Source organism: Ranitomeya imitator, chromosome 4 (assembly GCF_032444005.1).
Source record: "Ranitomeya imitator isolate aRanImi1 chromosome 4, aRanImi1.pri, whole genome shotgun sequence".
NCBI lineage: Eukaryota > Metazoa > Chordata > Amphibia > Anura > Dendrobatidae > Ranitomeya > Ranitomeya imitator.
The window spans coordinates 637,530,011-637,554,362 of record NC_091285.1 but is presented as its reverse complement, the minus strand read 5'-3'; the positions used below and the strand labels follow the sequence as shown (position 1 = coordinate 637,554,362).

At 44.9% G+C, this 24,352-nt stretch overlaps 2 protein-coding genes across 5 annotated transcripts in view; both read left to right on the top strand.

The window, feature by feature from the left end:
• The first annotated feature begins 8,325 nt into the window (after positions 1-8,325).
• Positions 8,326-23,754, top strand: LOC138674631 (uncharacterized). The gene is made up of 4 exons (XM_069762447.1): positions 8,326-8,860; positions 9,393-9,549; positions 10,089-10,515; positions 23,605-23,754. Exons 1-4 carry the CDS (start codon positions 8,680-8,682, stop codon positions 23,752-23,754), a joined length of 915 nt encoding a protein of 304 aa, XP_069618548.1. The 5' UTR covers positions 8,326-8,679.
• BRD4 (bromodomain containing 4) overlaps positions 14,804-24,352 on the top strand; it is a 71,574-nt gene continuing 62,025 nt past the window's right edge. For 2 of the 4 annotated variants that reach the window (XM_069766832.1, XM_069766831.1), the window contains exon 1: positions 14,804-14,986. The gene's annotated coding sequence lies outside the window, so the exon portion shown is untranslated. The remainder of the gene's footprint in view (positions 14,987-24,352) is intronic. The other 2 variants (XM_069766834.1, XM_069766835.1) reach the window with 2 other exon arrangements.

The following is a 24,352-nucleotide window of genomic DNA, read 5'->3' as shown; positions in this document are numbered from 1 at the left end:
TGAATCCTCTTGCCAGATGATTTTCCTGGATGTACTGAGACATTGCCTCCATCTCCGGGAGGGATAACGCATAGACTCGACCCCAGGGAGGCTCAGCACCAGGCAAGAGGTCAATAGACAGTCATAGGGGCGGTGAGGCGGAAGGGTCTCCGCAGCCCTTTTGGAGAACACGTCCGCATAGGGCCAATATTGCTTGGGCAGAGAGGATAGATCTGCGGGTACCTCAGTTGTAGCAACCTGAATGCTCTCCCTCTGACATCTACCCCCACAAGATTCACCCCATCCCAAAATTCTGCCTGTGGACCACTCGATATGAGGAGAGTGATACTGTAGCCAAGGCATCCCTAACAGGACCTTATCAATTCCCTTAGGAATGATGAGCAGAGATATAATCTCCTGATGAGATGGCAACAAGGACCGAGTGAAAGGGATGGTCTGGTGTGTAATCTGTGTGGGCAGTGTCGACCAATTCACCACTCATACAGTTACTGGTTGAGCTAAACAAGAGAGAAAAGAAACATACCAAAATGGGGAACACCCAATATCTATATCAAATATCACTTAATCTTTTAAATATTTATTTATTAGAGTCCAAAACACACAAAAATAGATAAAAGTATTTAAAAACAATAGACAAAATACCCCATTAAGAGGTAGACCCTCCTAGGACCAAACCTACAATATTAGTGGTATTGCAATACCCGAGAGAATCTCATATCAAATGGACATAACAGGGATAGAATCCATGACAAAATATGTGTACAGTGTGTAACAAACCACATATATTGAGCAAATACAATTTACACGGAAAAAAAACATATAAATAAATTTGTTGTAATAGCAGACATTCTTGACAAAAAAACACATGTACCCCAAAAATAGGCAATCATGACAGTCCACAAGGAAAATAAATGTACGCATAAATATCGGGACCTGTGATGGTTGTAAAGACAGGTAATGGCATGTGTGGCAAGATCACTTATTATTATCAAGCTAATATATTCAAAAGTAAAAAATGAAAAATGACCAGACGGATTCCTATATATGGTATATATGCTACAACTGCACACCCAAAAATAACCTATAGCCCTATACAAATTCACAATATAGTAAAATAACTGTACCAAAGAAAGGGTAACTATAGTAAAGATATCATTTAGGCATGCCCAGAAAGTAGGCAAACCCAGTAGGAGGTCCAGAGAGGGTCTAAGACCCAACGTGTGTCGCCAAAGCAGTGGCTTCATCAGGGGTAAGAAAGGTTGAGCTAGCATCACCAGGGGTATAGCGTGATGTTGGGTGAAGGCAGAAGACATAAAATTGCTCTCCGCCCCAGAATCCACGCAGAGCTCTACCGAGTGAGTGAATGAGCCTATTGTAATTGTCCCCTTAAAGGACAATTTGGAGGCAAACGTCGCCGTGTCTAGTGTACCTCCAGCTACTACCACTAGACGCTGATGTTTGCTCAACCGCTGTGAACATCTGGTGGCAAGATGTCCTGACTGCTGGCAAACATTGCAGACCTTGAGCGCATGAGCGGTCCAGGACGTAGATCCTGCTCGTGACACTTCCATGGCCTCATGTGACTCAGGGACCAGGACTGGAGATTCCAAAGGTTTGGCGAAGGTGAGAGCCAGCCGAAACCTCTGCCTACACTGGGCCCGCTCTAACCTCCGCTCGTGAAAATGGAGGTCAATATGGGTAGACACAGCTATTAGTGCACTTTCGGCCACTATGGCTTTGCCTCTATTGATGGTCCCCTGATGAGCCCCTATATCAGGAGGGGGCGAAACGTGTAGGGATGTGGACTATGAAACAATTTACATGACTCAGATAAGTAACTTGTTTTAGTTTCGATAGCTTGCTGGCCACAAACATTTATGGCAATATATTTGATATTATATGTGGCATAGCGATAACAGGAGAATCTGGTGAATGTATATATCCATTTGACTGTATGAGAGCTTGATATGAAACTATTTTTATTCCTTTGGCTCATAATTTATTAAAGAGTAGATCTGGATGTTAGATTGAAACCAGAGGACAATTTATACATAGCCATTTTGGATTTGTTCTTTTTCTTTAATCATATGAATGACAGCTACAGAGCGAGCCTTGAATATGAGAGAAATCTGTAGTCCTTTGAATGGACACTGTTTGGCAACTCTCAGTAAACTTTGGTGACCACTAGAGGATTAATTTTTACTTTTATCCTAGGAGAGGCTTATTTTTAAATTTTTGTAGCCAAAGGAATTAGCTATTTGTGTGCATGGTGGTGGGTTTTGGGATGGGTAGCTGACAGGGCCTTCAGGGATAGAAGGGACAGCCGTTGCGGAGTGGGGGCGCCGTGTCGAACTTAGGGTGCCAACCCCCACTGTCAGGAAGGTACAGCATGTGTAGGATTTTACTAGGGCCACTTTAGGTCTATGTACCATAATATCTAATCTGGCATTTTCCAGATGAGTACCCTTGTACCAATACCCATTTTCAGTTTGGTGATGGTATTTTATGTATTTGTCTAGTGTTGATCATTTGGTCTTTTTAAATATTTATGAATAAAAAATACTTTTAGGGTTTTTGTTTTCTTGTGGTTTAGTCTATCTCTAATATATCCCTAGTTACCATTCAGGTTGGTTTCTCTTTTTCAAGATTTACTATCACCAGAAAATTTTTCTGGCAGCGGGAGGCGAGATAGAGTCGGAACAGGGGTGGCCGTGGACAAGGTTGCTGCAACCACGCTAGCAGCCTGAACAGCAACCGCGGTAACATCCACAGCTGAGGTTGTGCGCTCGAGAGCCGCCAATCTACCCTCCAGCTACTGGATGTACCGCAAGGATTGCTGTTTATCCGCCATTTACTAGCCAGACCCTGGCGCTAGTATTGTTAGGGTTGGCGGAACGCACCAAGTATATATATATATATGTATTATTAGGTGCGTTCGCAACCCGGGGTCCACCGTGCAGGAAAGGAACCTGCTGCTGGAAAATGGCTGTGCTATATGGCGGTATAAGCGAATTCTGTTAACCTCACAGAGGTACACAGCTACCAACCAGAGCAAACTGTGGTCATGCAGAGAAAACAATTATGAACATAAGGATGAATGACCTCGGGGTGATCAAAACATCCAACACCGCGGAGACACCATCACGTGTTTCTCAACGCAGTGATCCAGAACACTGCCCCCATCCCTTATGGGAAATATGCAAATGCATGTAGAAAAGCCGCGGAGACACCATCACGTGTTTCTCAACGCAAGCAATGAATAGCCAGGTCTTTCACCGGGAAGGAACAACCACGGGAAGGGCAGCATCCAAAAAGGAAAGCCACCTATGCCAAAACATGGTATCCATCCACAGACAGCTGTTTCGGGGTATTTGCCCCTCATCAGTGTGCAGTAGGAATCTGGCTATTAGGAGCAGTGCCTAGTAAAAGGACTATAAACATAAGAATGAATGACCTCGGGGAGATCAAAACATCCAACACCGCGGAGACACCATCACGTGTTTCTCAACGCAGTGATCCAGAACACTGCCCCCATCCCTTATGGGAAATATGCAAATGCATGTAGAAAAGCTGCGGAGACACCATCACGTGTTTCTCAACGCAAGCAATAAATAGCCAGGTCTTTCACCGGGAAGGAACAACCATAGCTATTTATTGCTTGCGTTGAGAAACACATGATGGTGTCTCCGCGGCTTTTCTACATGCATCTACCGGGTTGCGATCGCTGGTAATTAACCGTTTACCGGCGGTCGCAAAACCCCCCCCCCAAAACACGCGATTTCCAATTTCACGATAGCCCCCCGATACTCACCTGTCTCCCCCGGTGCTCCTCGTGGCTCCCGATGGGCGCCGCCATCTTGTTCTGGCCAAAAAATGGCGGGCGCATGCGCAGTGCGCCCGTCTGCATCCGGAAATTCTTTGGGCTCTCGGCTGCCGGGGGTAAAAACCGACCCGTTTTGCGATCTGATCACATCAGAGGACAGAGAAATAGGGGGATTCGGGGACCCTATCATACTTACCGGTGTCCCTAGGTCCTCTTGCGTCCCCTCCTGCCCCCGGCTTCTTCATCCGGTAAGAAAATGGCGAGCGCATGCGCAGTGCGCCCGCCATGATCTGCCGGCCAGCAGCTAGAGAAGTTGTGGCTAATTTTAGGGTTAGGGTTAAATTTAGGGTTAGGGCTAAATTTAGGGCTAGGGCTAGGGTTAGGCTTCTTTCACACTTGCGTCGGTATGGGGCCATCGCAATGCGTCGGCCAGATGTACCGACGCGCGTTGTAAAAATTGTGCAGTTTTTCAACGCATCCGCTGCCCAGTCTATGTCCTGGGGAGGAGGGGGCAGAGTTACGGTCACGCATCTGCGGTCGGATATGGTGGACGCGACGTACAAAAAAAGTTACATTGAACATTTTTTTGTGTCGACGGTCCGCCAAAACTCATTGGATCCAGTGCACGATGGACGCGACGTGTGGCCATCCGTCGCGATCTGTCGGCAATACAAGTCTATGGGCAAAAAACGCATCCTGCGGGCACATTTGCAGGATCCGTTATTTGTCCAAAATGACGGATTGTGACAGATGCCACACGACGCAAGTGTGAAAGTAGCCTTAGGGCTAGGGTTGGGGCTAAAGTTAGGGTTAGGGTTGGGGCTAAAGTTAGGGTTAGGGCTAAAGTTAGGGCTAGGGTTGCGGCTAAAATTAGGGTTAGAGTTGGGATTAGGGTTAGGGTTTGGATTAGGGTTAGTATTAGGGTTAGGGTTGGCATTAGGGTTATGTTTGGGATTAGGGTTAAGGTTAGGATTGGGATTAGGGTTAGGTTTGAGTTTAGGATTAGGGGTGTGTTGGATTTAGGGTTTTGATCAGGGCTATGGTTAGGGTTGAGATTTTATTTTTATATAGCGCTAACATATTCCGCAGCGCTTTTTATTTTGCACACATTATCATCACTGTCCCCGATGGGGCTCACAATCTAAATTCCCTATCAGTATGTCTTTGGAATGTGGGAGGAAACCAGAGTGCCCGGAGGAAACCCACGCAAACACGGAGAGAACATACAAACTCTTTGCAGATGTTGTCCTTGGTGGGGTTTGAACCCAGGACTCCAGCGCGGCAAGGCTGCAGTGCTAACCACTGCGCCACCGTGCCGCCCAGATTAGGGTTGTTTTGGGGTTAGGGTTGTGATTATCGTTAGGGTTGTGATTAGGATTATGAATCGGGTTGGGATTAGGGTTAGGGGTGTGTTGGGGTTAGGTTTGGAGTTAGAATTGGGGGGTTTCCACTGTTTAAGTACATCAGTGGGTCTCCATACACGACAGCATATTTTGCGCTCAAAAAGTCAAATGGTGCTCCCTCCCTTCTGAGCTCTGCCATGCGCCCAAACAGTGGTTTACCCCCACATATGGGGCATCCGCATACTCGGGATAAATTGGACAACTTTTGGTGTCCAATTTCTCCTGTTACCCTTGTGAAAATAAAAACTTGGGGGCTAAAAAAATCTTTTTTTGTGGAAAAAAAATATTTTTTATTTTCATGACTCTGCATTATAAACTTCTGTGAAGCACTTGGGCATTCAAAGTTCTCACCACACATCTAGATAAGTTCCTTGAGGGGGCTAGTTTCCAAAATGGGGTCACTTGTGGGGCATTTTTACTGTTTAGGTACATCAGGGGCTCTGCAAACACAACATACCGCCCGCAGACCATTCTATCAAAGTCTGCATTCCAAAACGGCGCTCCTTCCCTTCCGAGCTCTTCCATGCGCCCAAACAGTGGTCCCCCCGACATATGGGATATCAGCCTACTCAGCATAAATTGCAAAATAAATTTTGGGGTCCAATTTCTCCTGTTACCCTTGTGAAAGTAAAAATTTTGGGGTAAAAAGATCATTTTTGTGGAAAAAATGATTTTTTTTTTATTTTCATGGCTCTACATTATAAACTTCTGTGAAGCAGTTGGGGGTTCATAGTGCTCACTACACATCTACTGTAGATAAGCTCTTTGGGGGGGGGCTGGTTTCCAAAATGGGGTCACTTGTGGGGGGGTTTCTACTGTGTAGGTACATCAGGAGCTCTGCAAATGCAGCATGACGCCCGCAGACCAATCCATCAAAGTCTGCATTCCAAGAGACGCTCCTTCCCTTCCGAGCCCCGATGGGTGCCCAAACAGTGCCCCCCCCCCCCACATATGGGGTATCAGCATACTCAGGACAAACTGGTCAACAGATTTTGGGGTCCAATGTCTCCTGTTACCCTTGAGAAAATTAAAAATTGCAGGCTAAAAAATCATTTTTGAGGAAAAAAAAAGGATTTTTTATTTTCACGGCTCTACTTTATAAATTTCTGTGAAGCACTTGGGGGTTTAAAGTGCACACATCAATATAAGTTCCTTAAGGGGTCTAGTTTCCAAAATGGGGTTACTTGTGGGGGGTTTCTACTGTTTAGGCACATCAGGGGCTCTCCAAACGCGACATGGCGTCCAATCTCAATTCCAGCCAATTCTACATTGAAAAAGTAAAACGGCACTCCTATACTTCCAAGCTCTGCGGTGCGCCCAAACAGTGGTTTACCCCCACATATGAGGTATCGACATACTCAGGAGAAATTGCACAACAACTTTTGTGGTCTAATTTCTCCTGTTACCCTTGTGAAAATAAGAATTTGTGGGTGAAAAGATCATTTTTGTATAAACAAATACGATTTTTTATTTTCATGGCTGTACGTTACGTTATAAACTTCTGTGAAGCACTTTGGGGTTCAAAGTGCTCACCACTAGTGTTGAGCATTCCGATACCGCAAGTATCGGGTATCGGCCGATATTTGCGGTATCGGAATTCCGATACCGAGTTCCGATATTTTTGTGATATCGGGAATCGGTATTTAGATTAATGTGTAAAATAAAGAATAAAAAATATTGATATACTTACCCTCGGACGGGCCCTGGTTGTCATCGCTGCAATCGCCATGTTTTCCTTCCTATGAATGAGCTTGTTAAGTACCTTCGATGACGTCGCGGCTTGTGATTGGTCGCTGAGCGGTCATGTGACCGCTCACGCGACCAATCACAAGCCGCGACGTCATCGAAGGTCATTAAAGCGCTCATTCTTAGGAAGAAAAGCATGGCGATTGCAGCGGTGACAACCAGGGCCCGTCCGAGGGTAAGTATATCAATATTTTTTATTTTTATTCTTTATTTTTCCTCTCCTTCAGACCCTGGGAACCATTACGGATACCTTCCGATATTTGTGTCCCATTGACTTGTATTGGTATCGGATATCGGCGATATCCGATATTTTTCGGATATCGGCCGATACCATCCGATACCGATACTTTCAAATATCGGACGGTATCGCTCAACACTACTCACCACACATCTAGATAAGTTCCTTAAGGGGTCTGGTTTCCAAAATGGTGTCACTTGTGGAGCGTTTCCACTGTTTAGGCACATCAGGGGCTCTCTAAATGTGACATGGTATCCGATCTCAATTCCAGCCAATTCTGCATTGAAAAAGTAAAAACGGCACTCCTTCACTTCCAAGCTCTGCGGTGCGCCCAAACAGTGGTTTACCCCCACATATGGGGTATCGACGTATTGAGGAGAAATTGCACAACAAAATGTATGGTTAAATTTCTGTTTTTACACTTGTGAAAATAAAAAAATGGTTCTGAAGTAAAATGTTTGCAAAAAAAAGTTAAATGTTCATTTTTTCCTTCCACATTGTTTCAGTTCCTGTGAAGCACGTAAAGGGTTAATAAACTTATTGGATGTGGTTTTGAGCACCTTGAGGGGTGCAGTTTTTAGAATGGTGTCACACTTGGTTATTAGACCCCTCTAAATGACTTCAAATATGATGTGGTCCCTAAATAAAAAATGGTGTTGTAAAAATGAGAAATTGCTGGTCAACTTTTAACCCTTATAACTCCCTAACAAAACAAAAAAATTTTGTTTCCAAAATTGTGCTGATGTAAAGTAGACATGTGGGAAATGTTATTTATTAACTATTTTGTGTGACATATCTCTCTGATTTAAGGGCATAAAAATACAAAGTTTGAAATTGGCAAAATTGTAAACATTTTCGCCATATTTCCGTTTTTTTTCCATAAATAATCGCAAGCAATATCGAAGAAATGTTACCACTATCATGAAGTACAATATGTCACAAAAAAACAATCTCAGAATCAGCTGGATCCGTTGAAGCGTTCCAGAGTTATAACCTCATAAAGTGACAGTGGTCAGAATTGTAAAAATTGGCCCGGTCATTAAGTACCAAATTGGCTCTGTCAGTAAGGCCGGCTTCACACTCGCGAGTTTTACGAACGTAAGAGAGGTGCAGAAAATACGGATTGCACACGGTACAATGCATCTCTATGGCCAAGCTTCTATCTGCCGTATTTTACGGTTCCGTATTATACGGTCTTCTACGGCCGTAGAAAATCGCAGCATGCTGCGTTTGTCACCGTATTGCGCAAAAAAATCGCCAATGAAAGTCTATGGGGGCGAGAAATATACGGATTACACACGGACCAACAGTGTGACTTGCGTAAAATACGCCAGACATCTCCAGACATCGCCAGGTGCAAGGAATTGAGCCAAGCCCTCAATCATGAAACTCAGACATGCTAATTAGCTCAAAAAGCCACACAGACATCCCGGAAGTCTGGTGCTCGCCTCCACAGAGTTCCAAGCAGCATGGCAAACATCATCAATGTTGATATGCTCCTCATCCTGGTCCAAGAAAGGCCTGAAATATGGGACCAGAGGGATCCCAACTACTCCAACCGGGCCAGGAAAGAGGCAGCTTGGAGGGCCATCTGTGGGCTACTATTCCCTGATTATGCCCAACGGCCACGTGCGGAGCAGACAAGTCTATGTAAGTACACTCATGTATTCACAAGATTTAACTTTAAAAGATGCTTTCCCTACATGATTACTTGAGCAATCATTTTTATCTTTATATGTCATTTATGGCCTTATTTGTCATTTTCTAAAGCTGAGGAACATGCCAAAGTGTTTCTGGACATAGTTCATGTTGATCTTGCCCTGCTAAATATTTTCTTGGCCTCATACCCCGTCCAGAGGGTTGTTGTCCCTTGTCTTATTTTTAGATATTTTTGAGCATTATTCTCATTATAGCACAAGTCATTTTCCTTTCCTATCCTATCTTACCTAATGTATGTTTGCAAGAACAGGGTTCTCTCCCCTCTCTACCAGTCTGATACTGTCAAGTTCTTAACTGTGGGCGATATATAGACCTCTGCATGTAACCCCTTTATCATCTGACTCACCATGGAAATTATTGTGCTATAGCCACTTTTTGCTTTAACAATACAAATATGTCTGACAACTGGACTAAGCTATGTTCAGAATGATATAGAACATTATTTGTGCCCTTGTAATTGCAGTGGATGATGTTATGACAAGATGGCGCAGCATCCGGGACCAATACCGGCGGGAAAGACAGCAGCGGGCTAGGAGTGGGTCAGCAGCCCCACTGAAGAAGAGGAAGTATATATATTACGACCGTCTTTCCTTTTTGGATGCCAGTATGGATCTTAGGCAGTAAGTACAAACCACTCTAGACATTTGTAATGTAACTAAATTTTTATTTTTTTTGTGGATTAGGGTTATGACATTGCAAGTTCCATGTAAGGATGTGTCAATATAGTGCCAACAATAATATAAACAAGCATAAATTCCAAAAGTGTCCTGGAGGAGAGAGGACCCTGGCCGCCAAGCATCCCAAGATTCAACAAGGGATGGGTGAGAATGTAGTATGCGAGTTTAGAGATGTTCAGGCAGTGTTTTGTGGTATGGGTTGTTACTGCATGGTATGTTATTGTTTGAAGAGGTGGTTGTGCCTGGTTTTTTTGTAGCTTGAAATGGTATGCCACATTATGATGTGTCGTGATAGTGTTTGTTACATTTGTGGGGCTCTACAAGACAAATCTTGGATATTCTTGTGTGAATATGAGATAATAGGGGAGTAGAGAAGGAGATGTTGTGTTTTTTTTTTTTTTTTGTTTTATTTTAATATTGCACACCGATGTCTAATTAAACAATGTCAAAATAAAAATTTTATTTTATTGTTTTCTTTACAGAACACAGTCAAACCTCACAGAGAGGGAAACCGGATCAGAATCAGACCCTATCATTGATCCTGTAAGTGTGGAGGAAGAGGTTGCAGGACCATCTGTGGCTGCAGCAGGATCCATCATTGAGGACCCATCAGCAGCATCATCACTGCAGGCAGCAGCAAGTGATGAAGATGCTGCACCATCACCCTCAGCAGCACATGTACCAAGGCCTGTGGAACATGGGCACAGCAGCAGCCCTACAGGCCCACTGGTGTCATCCCCACAGGCAGCTGGGCCTTTACGGAGATCCCGGCGAAGGAGAGAGCTTGAAGGCAGAAGAAGTGAAGTTGATGCTGGGGTCCTCAACTATTTGGCCAGGGCAGCCACAGATGATGGCGAGGAGGCCTTTGCCCGCAGCCTTGCCCGATACCTTAGACCCCTTCCCCGTGAAGTGAGGCTACGTGTCAGAGGGTGTATGCAAATCCTGATTGATTTAAGCACCCCTCCAAATAACCCCTATGAGGTTTTTGAATACCTGGAGCGAAGGCAGCTTGGCCAAACAAACCTCTTGCGCCTTCAATTCCCTCAACAGGAGCCAAATCAATCAGGATTTGCTGCACCTACTCCACGTATGCCTCCCCTTCAACCCCTCCCATCCCAAAATCTACAAAGGCCATTAGAGTACCAAATGGCAGGCTTCAACCCCCAATCCCAATATGGCCACTTCTCCAGACACAGTGATGTTGGCTGGTCCCAACCTGGGTTTGGACAACATGGCCATTTTGGGTTGGGGTATGATGCAAGGCAATCTGTACCTCAGCATGATGCCCAGAGCCAAATGGCTTTTGGTCAACACACATCTGGCCAATATGGACAAGGCCAGTATTCTGGGCCGCAAGCCACTGCATCCTCACAGGATGAACTGCCATCGGCCCAACAAAGGCCACCAGACCAGGACCCAGAGCTGCCAACATCTCCCCCACCAACTTACAGGGATCTGTAATTTAGTTTTGTTTTTTGTGTTTTGTTTTGGTAGCTGGCTACCATGTTAATGTTGTGTTTTCAAAACATTTCCACTTTGTTGTGGATCCTTGATATAAAGCAACCCATAAAAAAGGCTTCTCAAAACCATATGGCAAAAATATGGGGTTAACAACCAAAAAAAAAGGGTTGCAAAGTTAGTAAAAAGTTTACAAAAAAGACAATTGATGTTTGTAGACTAATCATTTTTGCATCACACACATATTCAGAAAACAGAAACATATGGTAATTAAGGAAAAAAACACACACAGTACGTTTTCAGTGGTTGATAATAATATATTACAAAAACATATCTTTAAAATAACAAAAATCACAACTGAGAAACAGCATAATCTTGCCAGGGAGTAGAACCCTGAGGAGAAACAAAATAATTGGTCAAAACATCCCTAACTTTGATACCAGAAAGGGGACGGCGCGGAGGTGGGCCATGTGGTGTTGGACTACTGACACTACGCAACATGTGTTCATCATTACCATCTGAGAAGCAATCATGTATGCGGGTATAGTTGTGCAAAATTACAGATGCTTTGATTACTTCATTGACTGTAGCCTCACTGAGCTGCATGGCAGTCTGTAGGACACGCCATTTGGCCACCAGAATACCAAAGGTGCACTCCACCAGTCTGCGCGCCCTAGAAAGGCGCAAATTAAATATCCTCCGACGGTGGTCCAGGTTGCGCCGGGGATAAGGCCTCATGACGTGTCTGGTGAGTTGGAAGGCCTCATCTCCAACAAAAAAAAAAGGCAGTGCTTCTGCAGTGGAGCCTGGGAGTTGTTGTGGTGGTGGGAGGTCTAACTGGTTTTCACCTAGCCGCCGACCCATTATAGACGAATTGAAGACCCTAGAGTCTCCAGTTCGTCCATAGGCCCCAATATCTACAATTATAAACCTGTAGTTACTGTCAACTACAGCTAACAGAACTACAGAGAAAAACTGCTTATAGTTGTAGAATTGGGAGCCAGAGTTCGGCGGCTTACGTACCCTAATATGTTTCCCATCCACCGCTCCAATGCAGTTTGGGAAGTCACAATTGACCTTGAACCCACGGGCTATTTGGAGCCAATCAGCCTGTTTGGGCTCAGGCATCACAAGGTCCTTAAGTCTATCCCATATTTGGCGACAGGTTAACCGCACAATGCCAGAAATGGTGGAGCGGCCAATCAAAAATTCAAGGTGGAGACCTGCAAAGGACAATCCAGTGGACAGAAATCTGTAAGTGAAACAAACACAATAAATTAGGTTTGTTTCAAGAGTGCACACAAAACATGAATAAGCACAATCATATTTGCATTTGTGGCCTACTAAATTAACACTGAAATGGGAAAAATGGCCTTAAGGGGCTGAAATATAACAGTTACGTCACGTTGTCACATCTGCTTTGGCCTTAATGTACACATATTATGGGTAAAAATTTAAAAAATAAGAAACATTTATAAAAAAGATCATCAACATACAGTATGTGAGGATGGAGAATACATACCGTAACGTGAGAAGACGCTCCTCAGCAGAGATGGCTTTGCGCAGCCTTGTGTCCTGAAATGTTATTCCTGGGCGTAATATCTCCAACAATCTGTCAAAGGTTTGTATAGACATGCGACAGTACAGATAAAACTTGTCTGGATGTTCCCGCAGAGCTGTATATAGCCGATGAAAATGGCCTTTAGTGAGGCGTTTAGTCAGAAGAGGATGCACCCACATTCTTCTGCTCCTCCTTCGCGGATCCACAATCACAGGGTATGGGTGCCCAAACCGATGAGACAATAGCCAGTTAAACAAAACACGCTGCGTTGGGGTGAACTGCAGGTGGTCAGACATGGTCCAAATGTTACAACAACACTCCAACAGTTGCAAAACCACAAAATGACCATATGGGAGTGAGACACATGTTGTAGAGGCCTTAAATAGGGTTGCTGAGGGTAATTTAAATCAATTTCATCCGCAAAAACCGTTATATGTCCATTTTGTCAGGTTGCGTGAAAAATACGCATTACGGTGGGCATACGGATTACATACGCAACATTACATGCGCAAAATACGCGACCACACCTTGCCTACGGAGTTCTTACGGACCACTGTATTTCTAATTTTGGAGCGTATTACGGCCGTAAAATACGGACCGTATTTTTCAACGCTGAGTGTGAGGCCGGCCTAAGGGGTTAAGTGCAAAAACGCAGCAAAAAAAAAAATCAAGATTTGCTGTTTGTTTTTTTTAATGCAAAACCTAAGGAAGTTGCATCATGATTCTATTGGGGGGCACTAAACGTCATCAATATGCAAGAGAAAACAAAAAAAACCACAGCAAAACCTGCTTTTTGTAAGCAGCTTCTTTTACTGCCAAGAAAGCAGGTTTCGCCTGCAGAAAAAAAAGAAAAACGTAAACACAGCTTAACACATCTCACTAATTTAACTAAACTATGCGTGGAGTGGGGAGAAAGAAAAGAATTGCTCTAGGAAAAAAAAAATAAGTGCAGATTGCATTACAAAAAAACAAAAACAAAAAAACAACAAAGAAAATTTATACTTAGAACATCCAAGATGATGCAGGGATACAAAGACATCATGGTTTATACCTCGAGGGGAAAAAAAATAAAAATAAAATAATAATTTGCAAAAAATAAATGACTCTTCACATCCTGCTGTACCTGAAATTTATTTTCACTCAAAATGTAGCAAAAAAGTGTTTTCTATGTTTTGACACTTATTGCTTTCTATGGGTAAAAAAAAAAAAAAGCTGCAGAAATGCTGAAAGAAATGACAATAATATCAGCAGCTTTCCAATTGTCGGGAACACAAAGAAAAAAAAAAGATTTCGGAAATCTCGTAGCTTTTTCAGGTATTGGAAAAAGCAGCTTTTAATTTAAAAAAAACAAAAAAAAGTGTGAAGTTTTTAATTTCCTGAAGAGCTTTTCATTTCTGCAGCCTTCTGATTGGACGGAGACTAGATCTGAGCAGATTCCGTCAGAAGACGCTTTAATTTTTTTTTTCTAAGACCTGAAATGAGGAAAAAAATGTGACACGACTGAACATACAAACAGCGCAATGTTTTTGTCCATGGAGATGACTACGAAGAGTTTTTTCCGCACGACAATTAAAATAAATAAAAATATTGAAAATATAATTAAAAACAAATCAGCACTGTCCCTCATTTTCCCAATATAAAAAAAATAAAAATAGAAATAAAACACACCGCCGCATCTGGAAACGTCTGTACTATAAAATGACATTTTTCGGTCATGGGAAAAATTCAATAAAAAGTGAAAAAGAAACGGCGACATTGTAGATTTTCCGCCATTTCACCCCATTTGGAATTTTCCTTCCCCTTTTTACATGGTAACGTGAACCACGTAGTCGTCCCGCAGAAAACAAGCCCTCATACGGCCATGTTGATGGAGAAAAAAAAAGGTATGGCTCTTAGAGGAAGGTGAGGAAAAAAAATAAAAGTGCAGAAAAAACTTAGTAAAATGTAGGAAACCGCCCCTGAAAGGCTTCTGTGTGTTTCCCACAGTGACCAAGTATAGTAGTCTACATAGTTTGCTCTTTGCAGCCTGGTTGCCAGGGGTAACCAAGCCAAGGATTATTTCTCAGGTTTCCAGATCTAGGAAGAAAGAGGCGGAAACAGGAAGAGGAACCAGCCGCGCATGCGCAGCAGGGAAGGAGCGGATGAGGCGGGTTTCGGACGACGTGGGTGTATGCGTATGACGTCACGGAGCGTAGCGGCGGCGGCGCTGTGTGAGGAAGGAGCCGTGGGAGTGCGCTCTCGGTGCGTCTCCATTAATCCCTGTCGGTGATCGCTCGGTTGTCCCGGTTCTGTGGCTGGACGTAGCGGCCCGTTCCTTGGCATTGTCGCTGCATCGCCCCGCCTCCCGGAGAGGCCTTGAAGGTGAGCACAGGGCCAAGAAGCCTGAGCTATTCACTGTTGCTGGATACGCCGGGCCCGCATTGCATAACCAAGGCAGTTTTGTGGCTGGGCGGAGTTGGCGTATCGTTCTTGTTCATGGTCTTACTCTATCTGCGCACATTTTCCTGTGCTGTTCTCGCCGTAGGGCTGGAGCCGAAGTCTGCGGTGAATGTATTATTGACGTAATGCTGGGAAAATCCCGTACGTACGCAGTTTACGTAGCGCTTGGCTGTGTGTGGTGTGGCCAAGTCTTCTGCCCTAGCTCGGTGTGACTCAGCCCGGGGTCGCGCAGACATCCTCGGCATCCGCCTCGGTTACGTGTTGGCGGGAGCTGTGCTGTTTACCAGTGTGTGCAGGCTGGCCTCCCTATGTACGTTCTTTGCGTACAGCAGTGGGCCGGCTTTGGAGGATGGGCGGGTTACGTCAGATTCGTAGGTCTATGCAGGAAAAGCGCTGGGGGGGATGGCTTACGCTTTTGGCGTAAAATATCCCGGATGTTCTCCAATGTTTACGTAACTTGCGTACATCTGTTCTATGGCTGTTCCAGGACACACTGTTTCTTATTTTGTGATCGCTGCTTGTTCACATGTAGCACCTAGCAGTGAACTTCAGGTTTTTTTTTTTTTTAGATTTAGTTAATCTGTCATTTTGCAGTTTATTTATTTGTTAGCATTTGGATCGGTGTTTCTGAGCCTGATGTTATTATCAATTAACCCTGCTGATGTTGCTTTTTTTTTTTTTTTTTTTTTTATTTAATTTTCCAAAAATGTTTTGGCTCGTCATGGCCATATGAGGGCCGGCCGGTCTTCTGTGACACGGGCCGCATTTCCTAATGTTGCTGTTCTGGAGCACATGTAATTACGTAGGATGAACGAGTCCAACCTTTTCTAATTTACTAAGTACATGGTGATAGGATGTTTGCCCTTTCTCCCGCTATCCCCTCTGACCTCCGTGGCCCCCCCAGCGATAATCAGATCCCTGGCAGAATGGGGCGGATGGCGATCATTACCCCTCCATTCGTTCTAGTGGCAGTAGCAGAGATTGCCGACTTTCGTCGCTGCCATTAAAATGTTACAGCAATGCGTATGATCAGCGCCATTCAGCCGGGGGTCTGGAGAACCCCTCTTCTTGTTATCTCGGGACCACGGTGGTCTGACATACAGCGATCAGAAAGAGGAAAACTTTCAAACTTGGGAATACCCCTTTAAATTTACTCTGCTTCATTCTATTAGAGGGTCGAACAGGGTCAGCATTTTACATGGAAAAGTAGAATAGAAACACGTCACCACTTCTGCATTTATCACCCACTCCTGGTTTTGGCTTACAGATACTGAGGTAAAATACTGAACGTGTGAACGTGGCCCAAGTTAGAAAACGATCAGCACTTTGATCGCAAGACGTGAAGGGGGTGAGCAGGCAATGATGGCACTATTACTATTGGCAGCGGCAGTTAAGGGGTTAAAGTTCTGGGATCAAAACAAAGTTCATTCCAAGCAGGAGCAAGGCTGTGCACATACAGCTCCGCCCCTGCCGCCATACATCATTATACGGGAATCGGACCACCACCACGACGTCTGGGTATATCATAGGTAGTTAAAAAAAAATAAATATATATATATATTTATACCGTATATACTCGAGTATAAGCCGAGACTTTCAGCCCATTTTTTGGCGCTGAAAGTCCCCCTCTCTGCTTATACTCGAGTCATACCCAGGGGTCGGCAGGGGAGCGGGGGCTGTCTAATTATACTTACCTGCTTCTTCCAGCGCTGCAGCTTCTTCCTGTACTGAGCGGTCACATGGTACCACTCATTACATTAATGAATATGCGGCTCCAACTGCCATAGGGGTGGAGCCGCATATTTATTACTGTAATGAGCGGTAACTGTGACCGCTCAATACAGGAAGAAGCTGCCGGCGTCGGGGAAGCAGGGACTACACCGCGCCAGGAGCAGGTGAGAATAACGGGGAGGGGAGCGCTGCGCGATACTCACCTGCTCCCCGTTCCGGGCGCTGCGCCGTCTTCATCGTCTTCTGCAGTGACGCTCAGGTCAGAGGGTGCGGTGACGTGGTTAGTGCGCGCCCTCTACCTGAATGTTAGTGCAGAAGACGCTGAATATGGAGCGGCGCCGGAACGAGGAGCAGGTGAATATTGAAAGTGCCGCAGGCCTGAGCGACGAGAGGTGAGTATGTGATTTTTTTTTTTGATTTTTTTTTTTTTTTTTTTCGCAGCAACAGCAAATGGGGCAAGTGTCTGTATGGAGCATCTTATGGGGCCATAATGTTTGTGCAGCATTATATGGGGCAAGTGTCTGTATGGAGCATCTTATGGGGCCATAATCAACGTTTGTGCAGCACTATATGGGGCCATAATCAACGTTTGTGCAGCATTGTATGGGGCAAGTGTCTGTATGGAGCATCTTATGGGGCCATAATGTTTGTGGAGCATTATATGGGGCAAATATTTTTATGGAGCATCTTATGGGGCCATCATGAACTGTATGGAGCATTATATGGTGCTCCTGATTCAATATGGATATTCAAAAACACTTAACCTACTGATGTCTCAATTAATTTTACTTTTATTGGTATCGATTTTTGCTTTTGACATTTACCGGTAGCTGCTGCATTTCACACCCTAGGCTCATACTCGAGTCATTAAGTTTTCCCAGTTTTTTGTGGCAAAATTAGGGGGGGGTCTGCTTATACTCGAGTATATACGGTGTATATATATATATATATATATATATATATATATATATATATATATATGTATGTATGTATGTATGCATGCGGATGTATGCGGATCAAACGCTGCGCGCACAGATGCAAATGTGAAACCAGCCTAGTGCTAGTGATTCACAGGAATTCGAAATCCACAAAAAAGTACATATTGTGAGTTTAAGACAAATGCAGACACTGCAATTTTTTTAGAACAGCTCAATGTTCATTTTGTCTTATTTTCCGTAAAGTAGTTAAAAATGATATATATTTCTCTTCATGTTTAAAATGGAAAACAGCATGCAATGTTCCCAATGCATGGAAATAAAAATTAGTGTAAAGATTTTGTGATTAACTCTTGTTTTTTTAACACACTGGGCAGCACGGTGGCGCAGTGGTTAGCACAGCAGCCTTGCAGTGCTGTAGTCCTGGGTTCTAATCCCACCCAGGACAACATCTGCAAAGAGTTTATATGTTCTCCCCGTGTTTGTGTGGGTTTTCTCCGGGCACTCCGGTTTCCTCCCACATTCCAAAGACATACTGATAGGGAATTTAAATTGTGAGCCCCATTGGGGACAGTGATGATAACGTGTGCAACCTGTAAAGTGCTGGGGAATATGTTAGTGTTATATAAAAATAAAGATTATTAGATAGTGATTACTAGATGGTGGCCCAATTCTAACGCATCGGGTATTCTAGAATATGTATTTATGTATGTATTTGCAGCCACATAGTATATAGCACAGGCCACGTAGTATATAGGAGCCATGTAGTATATAGCAGACAAATACTACATGGCCTGTGCTATATACTATGTGGCTGCTATATACATATTGTAGAATATCCGATGCGTTAATACAGGCCATGCAATACAGGCCATGCAATACACAGTACAACAGTGGCCACGCAGTATATAACACAGCCACGTACTATATAACAGCCCACGCAGTATATAGCAGCCACGCAGTATATAACACAGGCGACGTAGTATATAACACTGCCCACGCAATATATAGCAGCCATGTAGTATATAACACTGCCCACGCAGTGTATAACAGTGGCCACATACCGTAGTATATAGCACGCAGTACATAACACAGCCCACATAGTATAAAACACTGCCTATGTAGTGTATAGCAGCCACGCGGTAACACAGCCAGGGTGGATTTGATTTAAATCTAACTGATTTAAATCACTAGTCAGTAAGGCTTGATTTAAATCAGTGATTTAAATCAAAGTTTCTACCTAACTGAATTTGACTCCGCAGAGGTCCCAGCCTCTTCTTCACGGCAAAAATGTTACAACATGAACAGAGTTGAGAAAAAGACCTTAATTCTATTGTTCTACAAACCTATCAATACAGAATCAACCCCTTCAGTGCCAAGTCCAAGAAGTTAAGCCCCCGTCACACAAAGCGAGATCGCTAGCGAGATCGCTGTTGAGTCACAAGTTTTGTGACGCAACAGCGACCTCAGTAGCGATCTCGCTATGTGTGACACGTAGCAGCGACCAGGCCCCTGCTGTGAGATCGCTGGTCGTGTCGGAATGGCCTGGACCTTTTTTTGATCGTTGAGGTCCCGCTGGGTAGCACACATCGCTGTGTTTGACACCTTACCAACGACCTCATGACAGGACGTCCCTCATTGAGGTCTGTTAATCGTCATGAAATAGCTGCCGTGTGACATCGTTGTACAGGTCGCCGCATCGCTGCTGCGTCGTTGGGGAGATCTCACAGGTTGACATCTCACCAGCGACCACATAGCGACGCAGCAACGATCCCTGACAGGTCGTATCGTTGTCGGGATCGCTTTAGCGTCGCTAAGTGTGACGGGGCCTTTAGACAATATGTTTCTGATTGTTTGGAGTGGAATAGATCTGCACAACACAAGAAGAATGTGAATCTAAGTGTGAGGAGGAGGAAGGGCAAGCAGACAAGAAAATGAAAGTGAAACTTTGAGCACAATACTGCAGCATAGCCACAGACAGACAAGTCTGGATCTGTTTGTGTGTACGATCTGAGGTTTATTACATTCTTTCCTTATAATGGCAGCAGGCCGTAAAAGAGACCCAGTTTGGGAATATTTTAATGAAGCTCCTTCGCCTATCAGTAAGGCAGGCATGCGTGCAAAATGCAAACGATGCAAAAAAGAGATGCAAGGCCTGGTGGCGCGAATGAGGCAACATCATGAGAAGTGCGGTGATGAAGATGCTTGCCCTTCCTCCTCCTCACACTTAAGGTACCGTCACACTAAGCGACGCTGCAGCGATACCGACAACGATCCGGATTGCTGCAGCGTCGCTGTTTGGTCGCTGGAGAGCTGTCACACAGACAGCTCTCCAGCGACCAACGATGCCGGTAACCAGGGTAAACATTGGGTTACTAAGCGCAGGGCCGCGCTTAGTAACCCGATGTTTACCCTGGTTACCATCGTTAAAGTAAAAAAAACAACCACTACATACTTACCTACCGCTGTCTGTCCTCCGCTGTGCTTCTCTGCTCTGTGAAACTAGCCTAAGTCATCGCGAGACCGCTAAGTCTTCTGGGTAATTTCGCATTGCATCGCCGGGAACGGAAGAAGTCTGCCGGCGCGAAAGCATCGTCGGACGACGGAGGGTGAGTATAGCAGGTTTTTTGTTTTTTTTTTTTCAAATTATTTTTAACATCAGATCTTTTTACTATTGATGCGGCATAGGCAGCATCAATAGTAAAAAGTTGGGGACACACAGGGTTAATAGCAGCGGTTATGGAGTGCGCTACCCGCGGCATAACGCGGTCCGTTACCGCCGGCATTAACCCTATGTAAGCGGTGACCGGAGGGGAGAATGCGGGTGTCGGGCAGTGACTGCGGAGAGTAAGGAGCAGCCATTTTCTTCCGGACTGTGCCTGTCGCTGATTGGTCGTGGCTGTTTTGCCGCGACCAATCAGCGACTTTGATTTCCAGGACAGACAGAGGCCGCGACCAATGAATATCCGTGACAGACAGACGGAAGTGACCCTTAGACAATTATATAGTAGAGATATATATATATATATATATATATATATATATATATATATATATATATATATATATATATATATATATATATATATATATTCTAGAATTTTCCCTTTTTTTTTTTTCCTACGTCATTATGTTCAGTGCTCCGCCTGATAGTCCCGCTCTTCCGCTGGGAAGGCAGCATCTGTTTTGTGGTCTGGATCAATATGTCCCCGTCCATTCCCTGGGGAGTTGTGGCTGAGCCGTCTCTCTCCTGTGTCTTCTCTGCTGCATCCATGTACCGTAATCGTCGCTCTGGCCAGCAATGCGTCCCCTAGACGTCTTGTATTTGGGGCACTCATTTAGTAAACTTTGCGAATGCCACATATTAATGTGAATTTAAAAAAACTTTTCTCAGGAACTTTATTACAATTAAAACTTAAAGTTCAATGTCTGGAATAAACTCATGTAAAGTTTAGGGGATAAATTGAGGGTTGATGGGTTTCTGAACTCATGGACCCCCGCAACCTCAGGAACGGGGCTCTGAAATGTAAGTAAGTGCACCCCTGATCCATTCATTCCCTATAGGTACCGTCACACATAACGATTTCTTTAACGATATTGTTGCTTTTTGTGATGTAGCAACGATATCGTTAAAGGGAACCTGTCACCCCCGTTTTTTGAGATTGAGCTATAAATACTGTTAAATAGGGCCTGCGCTGTGTGTTCCTATAGTGTATGTAGTGTACCCCGATTCCCTATGTATGCTGAGAAATAACTTACCAAAGTCGCCGTTTTCGCCTGTCAATCAGGCTGGTCAGGTCGGGAGGGCGTGGTGACATCGCTGGTTCTTCCTCAGCTTTACGTTGGTGGCGTAGTGGTGAACAAGCAGCGCGCGATCTGCGCTGTAATCCCTTGCATCGGTGGGGGCGGCCATCTTCCTGGGGCCGCGCGTGCGCAGATCGAGTGCTCTGCTGCACGGGGCTTCAGGAAAATGGCCGCGGGATGCCGCGCGTGCGCATTAGAGATCGCGGCGGCCATTTTCCCAAAGCCGAGTTTGCATCTCGGCTTTGGGAAAATGGCCGCCGCGATCTCTAATGCGCATGCGCGGCATCCCGCGGCCATTTTCCTGAAGCCCCGTGCAGCAGAGCACTCGATCTGCGCACGCGCGGCCCCAGGAAGATGGCCGCCCCCACCGATGCAAGGGATTACAGCGCAGATCGCGCGCTGCTTGTTCACCACTACGCCACCAACGTAAAGCTGAGGAAGAACCACCGATGTCACCACGCCCTCCCGACCTGGCCAGCCTGATTGACAGGCGAAAACGGCGACTTTGGTAAGTTATATCTCAGCATAGGTGGGGAATCGGGGTACACTACATACACTATAGGAACACACAGCGCAGGCCCTATTTAACAGTATTTATAGCTCAATCTCAAAAAACGGGGTGACAGGTTCCCTTTAACTAAATCGTTCTGTGTGACAGCGACCAACGATCAGGCCCCTGCTGGGAGATCGTTGGTCGCTGGGGAAAGTCTAGGACTTTATTTTGTCGCTGGATCTCCCGCTGACATCGCTGGATCGGCGTGTGTGACGCCGATTCAGCGTTGTCGTCACTGGTAACCAGGGTAAACATCGGGTTACTAAGCGCAGGGCCGCGCTTAGTAACCCGATGTTTACCCTGGTTACCGTTGTAAATGTAAAAAAAAAACAAACACTACATACTTACATTCCCGGTGTCTGGTCAGGTCCCTCGCCTTCAGCTTCCCGCACTAACTGGTGAGCGCCGGCCAGCCGTAAAGCAGAGCACAGCGGTGACGTCACCGCTGTAATTTACGGCCAGCGCTCAGTCAGTGCGGGAAGCTGAAGGCGAGGGACCTGACCAGACACCGGGAATGTAAGTATGTAGTGTTTGTTTTTTTTACATTTACAATGGTAACCAGGGTAAACATCGGGTTACTAAGTGCGGCCCTGCGCTTAGTAACCCGATGTTTACCCTGGTTACCCGGGGACTTCGGGGTCGCTGGAGAGCTGTCTGTGTGACAGCTCTCCAGCGACGCTGCAGCGATCGACATCATTGTCGGTATCGCTGCAGCGTCGCTTAGTGTGACGGTACCTTATGGTCCTTCCACAGATAGTGGATTACAGTGCTAGCCTATCTTCTGTCCTGTAGAGAATGGATTTTCTCAGGATTAGGCAGGGGAGATGACTCTTAAGTTTTAGGAGTAACTCTTTAACCATTTCAAAATGTAAAGACCTATCATTTCAAGCTGGTGTGAGTGAGGGGCAGTCTGGTGTAGGTTTGGTTCAGATCTTCCCCCTAATTTTCCAATGTTTTGCTCTTTCAGAGCCGCACTACAGTGAAAATGGTGGCAGTGCTGAATCCATCTCACGACTGTCACCACCGGTGCCCAAACCCACCCTACTTACCATATTGGGGTCTGCCTATCACGTCTCTCTTTACATGCCTCACTAGGGCCAAATTTACTGATCACACTCTGAATCCAATTCTCTTGAATGAGAAGTTGGAGGAGAAAAAAAATTCTCCATATTTGTGAGTTTGTGAAAATCAGACTGAACTCAGATGTCATCAGAGTGTGGTTCGATGGTTTACACGGACTCATTGACTTGCAGAGCTGAATATCAGATCCAACTCGTGCATGCTGTGAAAATCGGACATGTGCACGGCCCCATAGAATAACATAGGTCCGAGTGTAATCCGATGTCTTGTAGGATCGCGCTTGGACAGAAAATAGGCATTTGTACGAGCCCTAAAGCTGGATGTTCCTGCACTGGTGCTTTTCTCCCGATGAGGACATCTGTGTTTCATTCTCCAGTGATTTACAGTGGAAGGCCTTATTCAGACATCCAATTTTCACGTATCAATGTTTTTCAAAGATAGCAGTTGTACCCGTGATAGTCAATGGGACCATTCATATGTCCATGGAAAATCACGGGGATATATCCGATTTGGATTCAAGTGTTAGATCAGAATTGGCAATGCAAGTCTATGGGTCCATTAAAGAAAATCACATTGCATTCAGATGACATCAGAGTGCAGTCAACTTTCACAGACAGATAATGGAGAAGGTGGAGAAACGTTTCTTCATTTTTCTCCACGTACGACAAAACCAATGCCACTGTGATCAAAACAAATCGGTCCATTTTTCTAGTACGTGGATAAAATCAGACGTCTGAATGAGCCCTCGGTTGTCGTCATTTCTCATTGATCAGATTTTCGGTCTGTACATTGACAGCACGCTATATGATAAATTAAGTTGTGGTGGCTGAGGAAGTCTCTGATAGAATTACCGTGTGTCTCAGTGCAAAACATGGCGGGACGTCTAGAAAGTATGACTGGAGATCTGTCGGATGTGCAGGACCCCCTGTGTCCGCCATTGAGGGTCATACACTTCCAGATCCCAGGGGTCTTCCATCAGGAGTGGATAATGAGATCTTGGTTCTCCACAGTAGTTTGGTTTCATCTGGAGGGTTTCTATTCCCTTGGGGTCATCCGCATTTTAAAAACCTTGTCATTCCATTGTTTAATGTTCAGTGGCTCTTTGTTTCCAGCACATTCAAGTTTGTTGTGGTCACAAATCAGCTGAGTGGCTAAAAGAAGGCAGTTCCAAAACCTCAGAACCAG

What these genes read in the sequence shown, in the direction of transcription:
- LOC138674631 (XM_069762447.1), top strand. Translation starts at nt 8,680, where the DNA reads ATGGCAAACATCATCAATGTTGATATGCTCCTCATCCTGGTCCAAGAA. An exon ending in TGCGGAGCAGACAAGTCTAT is followed by an intron (nt 8,861 to 9,392) that starts GTAAGTACACTC and finishes TTGTAATTGCAG; the next exon opens with TGGATGATGTTATGACAAGA. An exon ending in GCCAGTATGGATCTTAGGCA is followed by an intron (nt 9,550 to 10,088) that starts GTAAGTACAAAC and finishes TTTTCTTTACAG; the next exon opens with AACACAGTCAAACCTCACAG.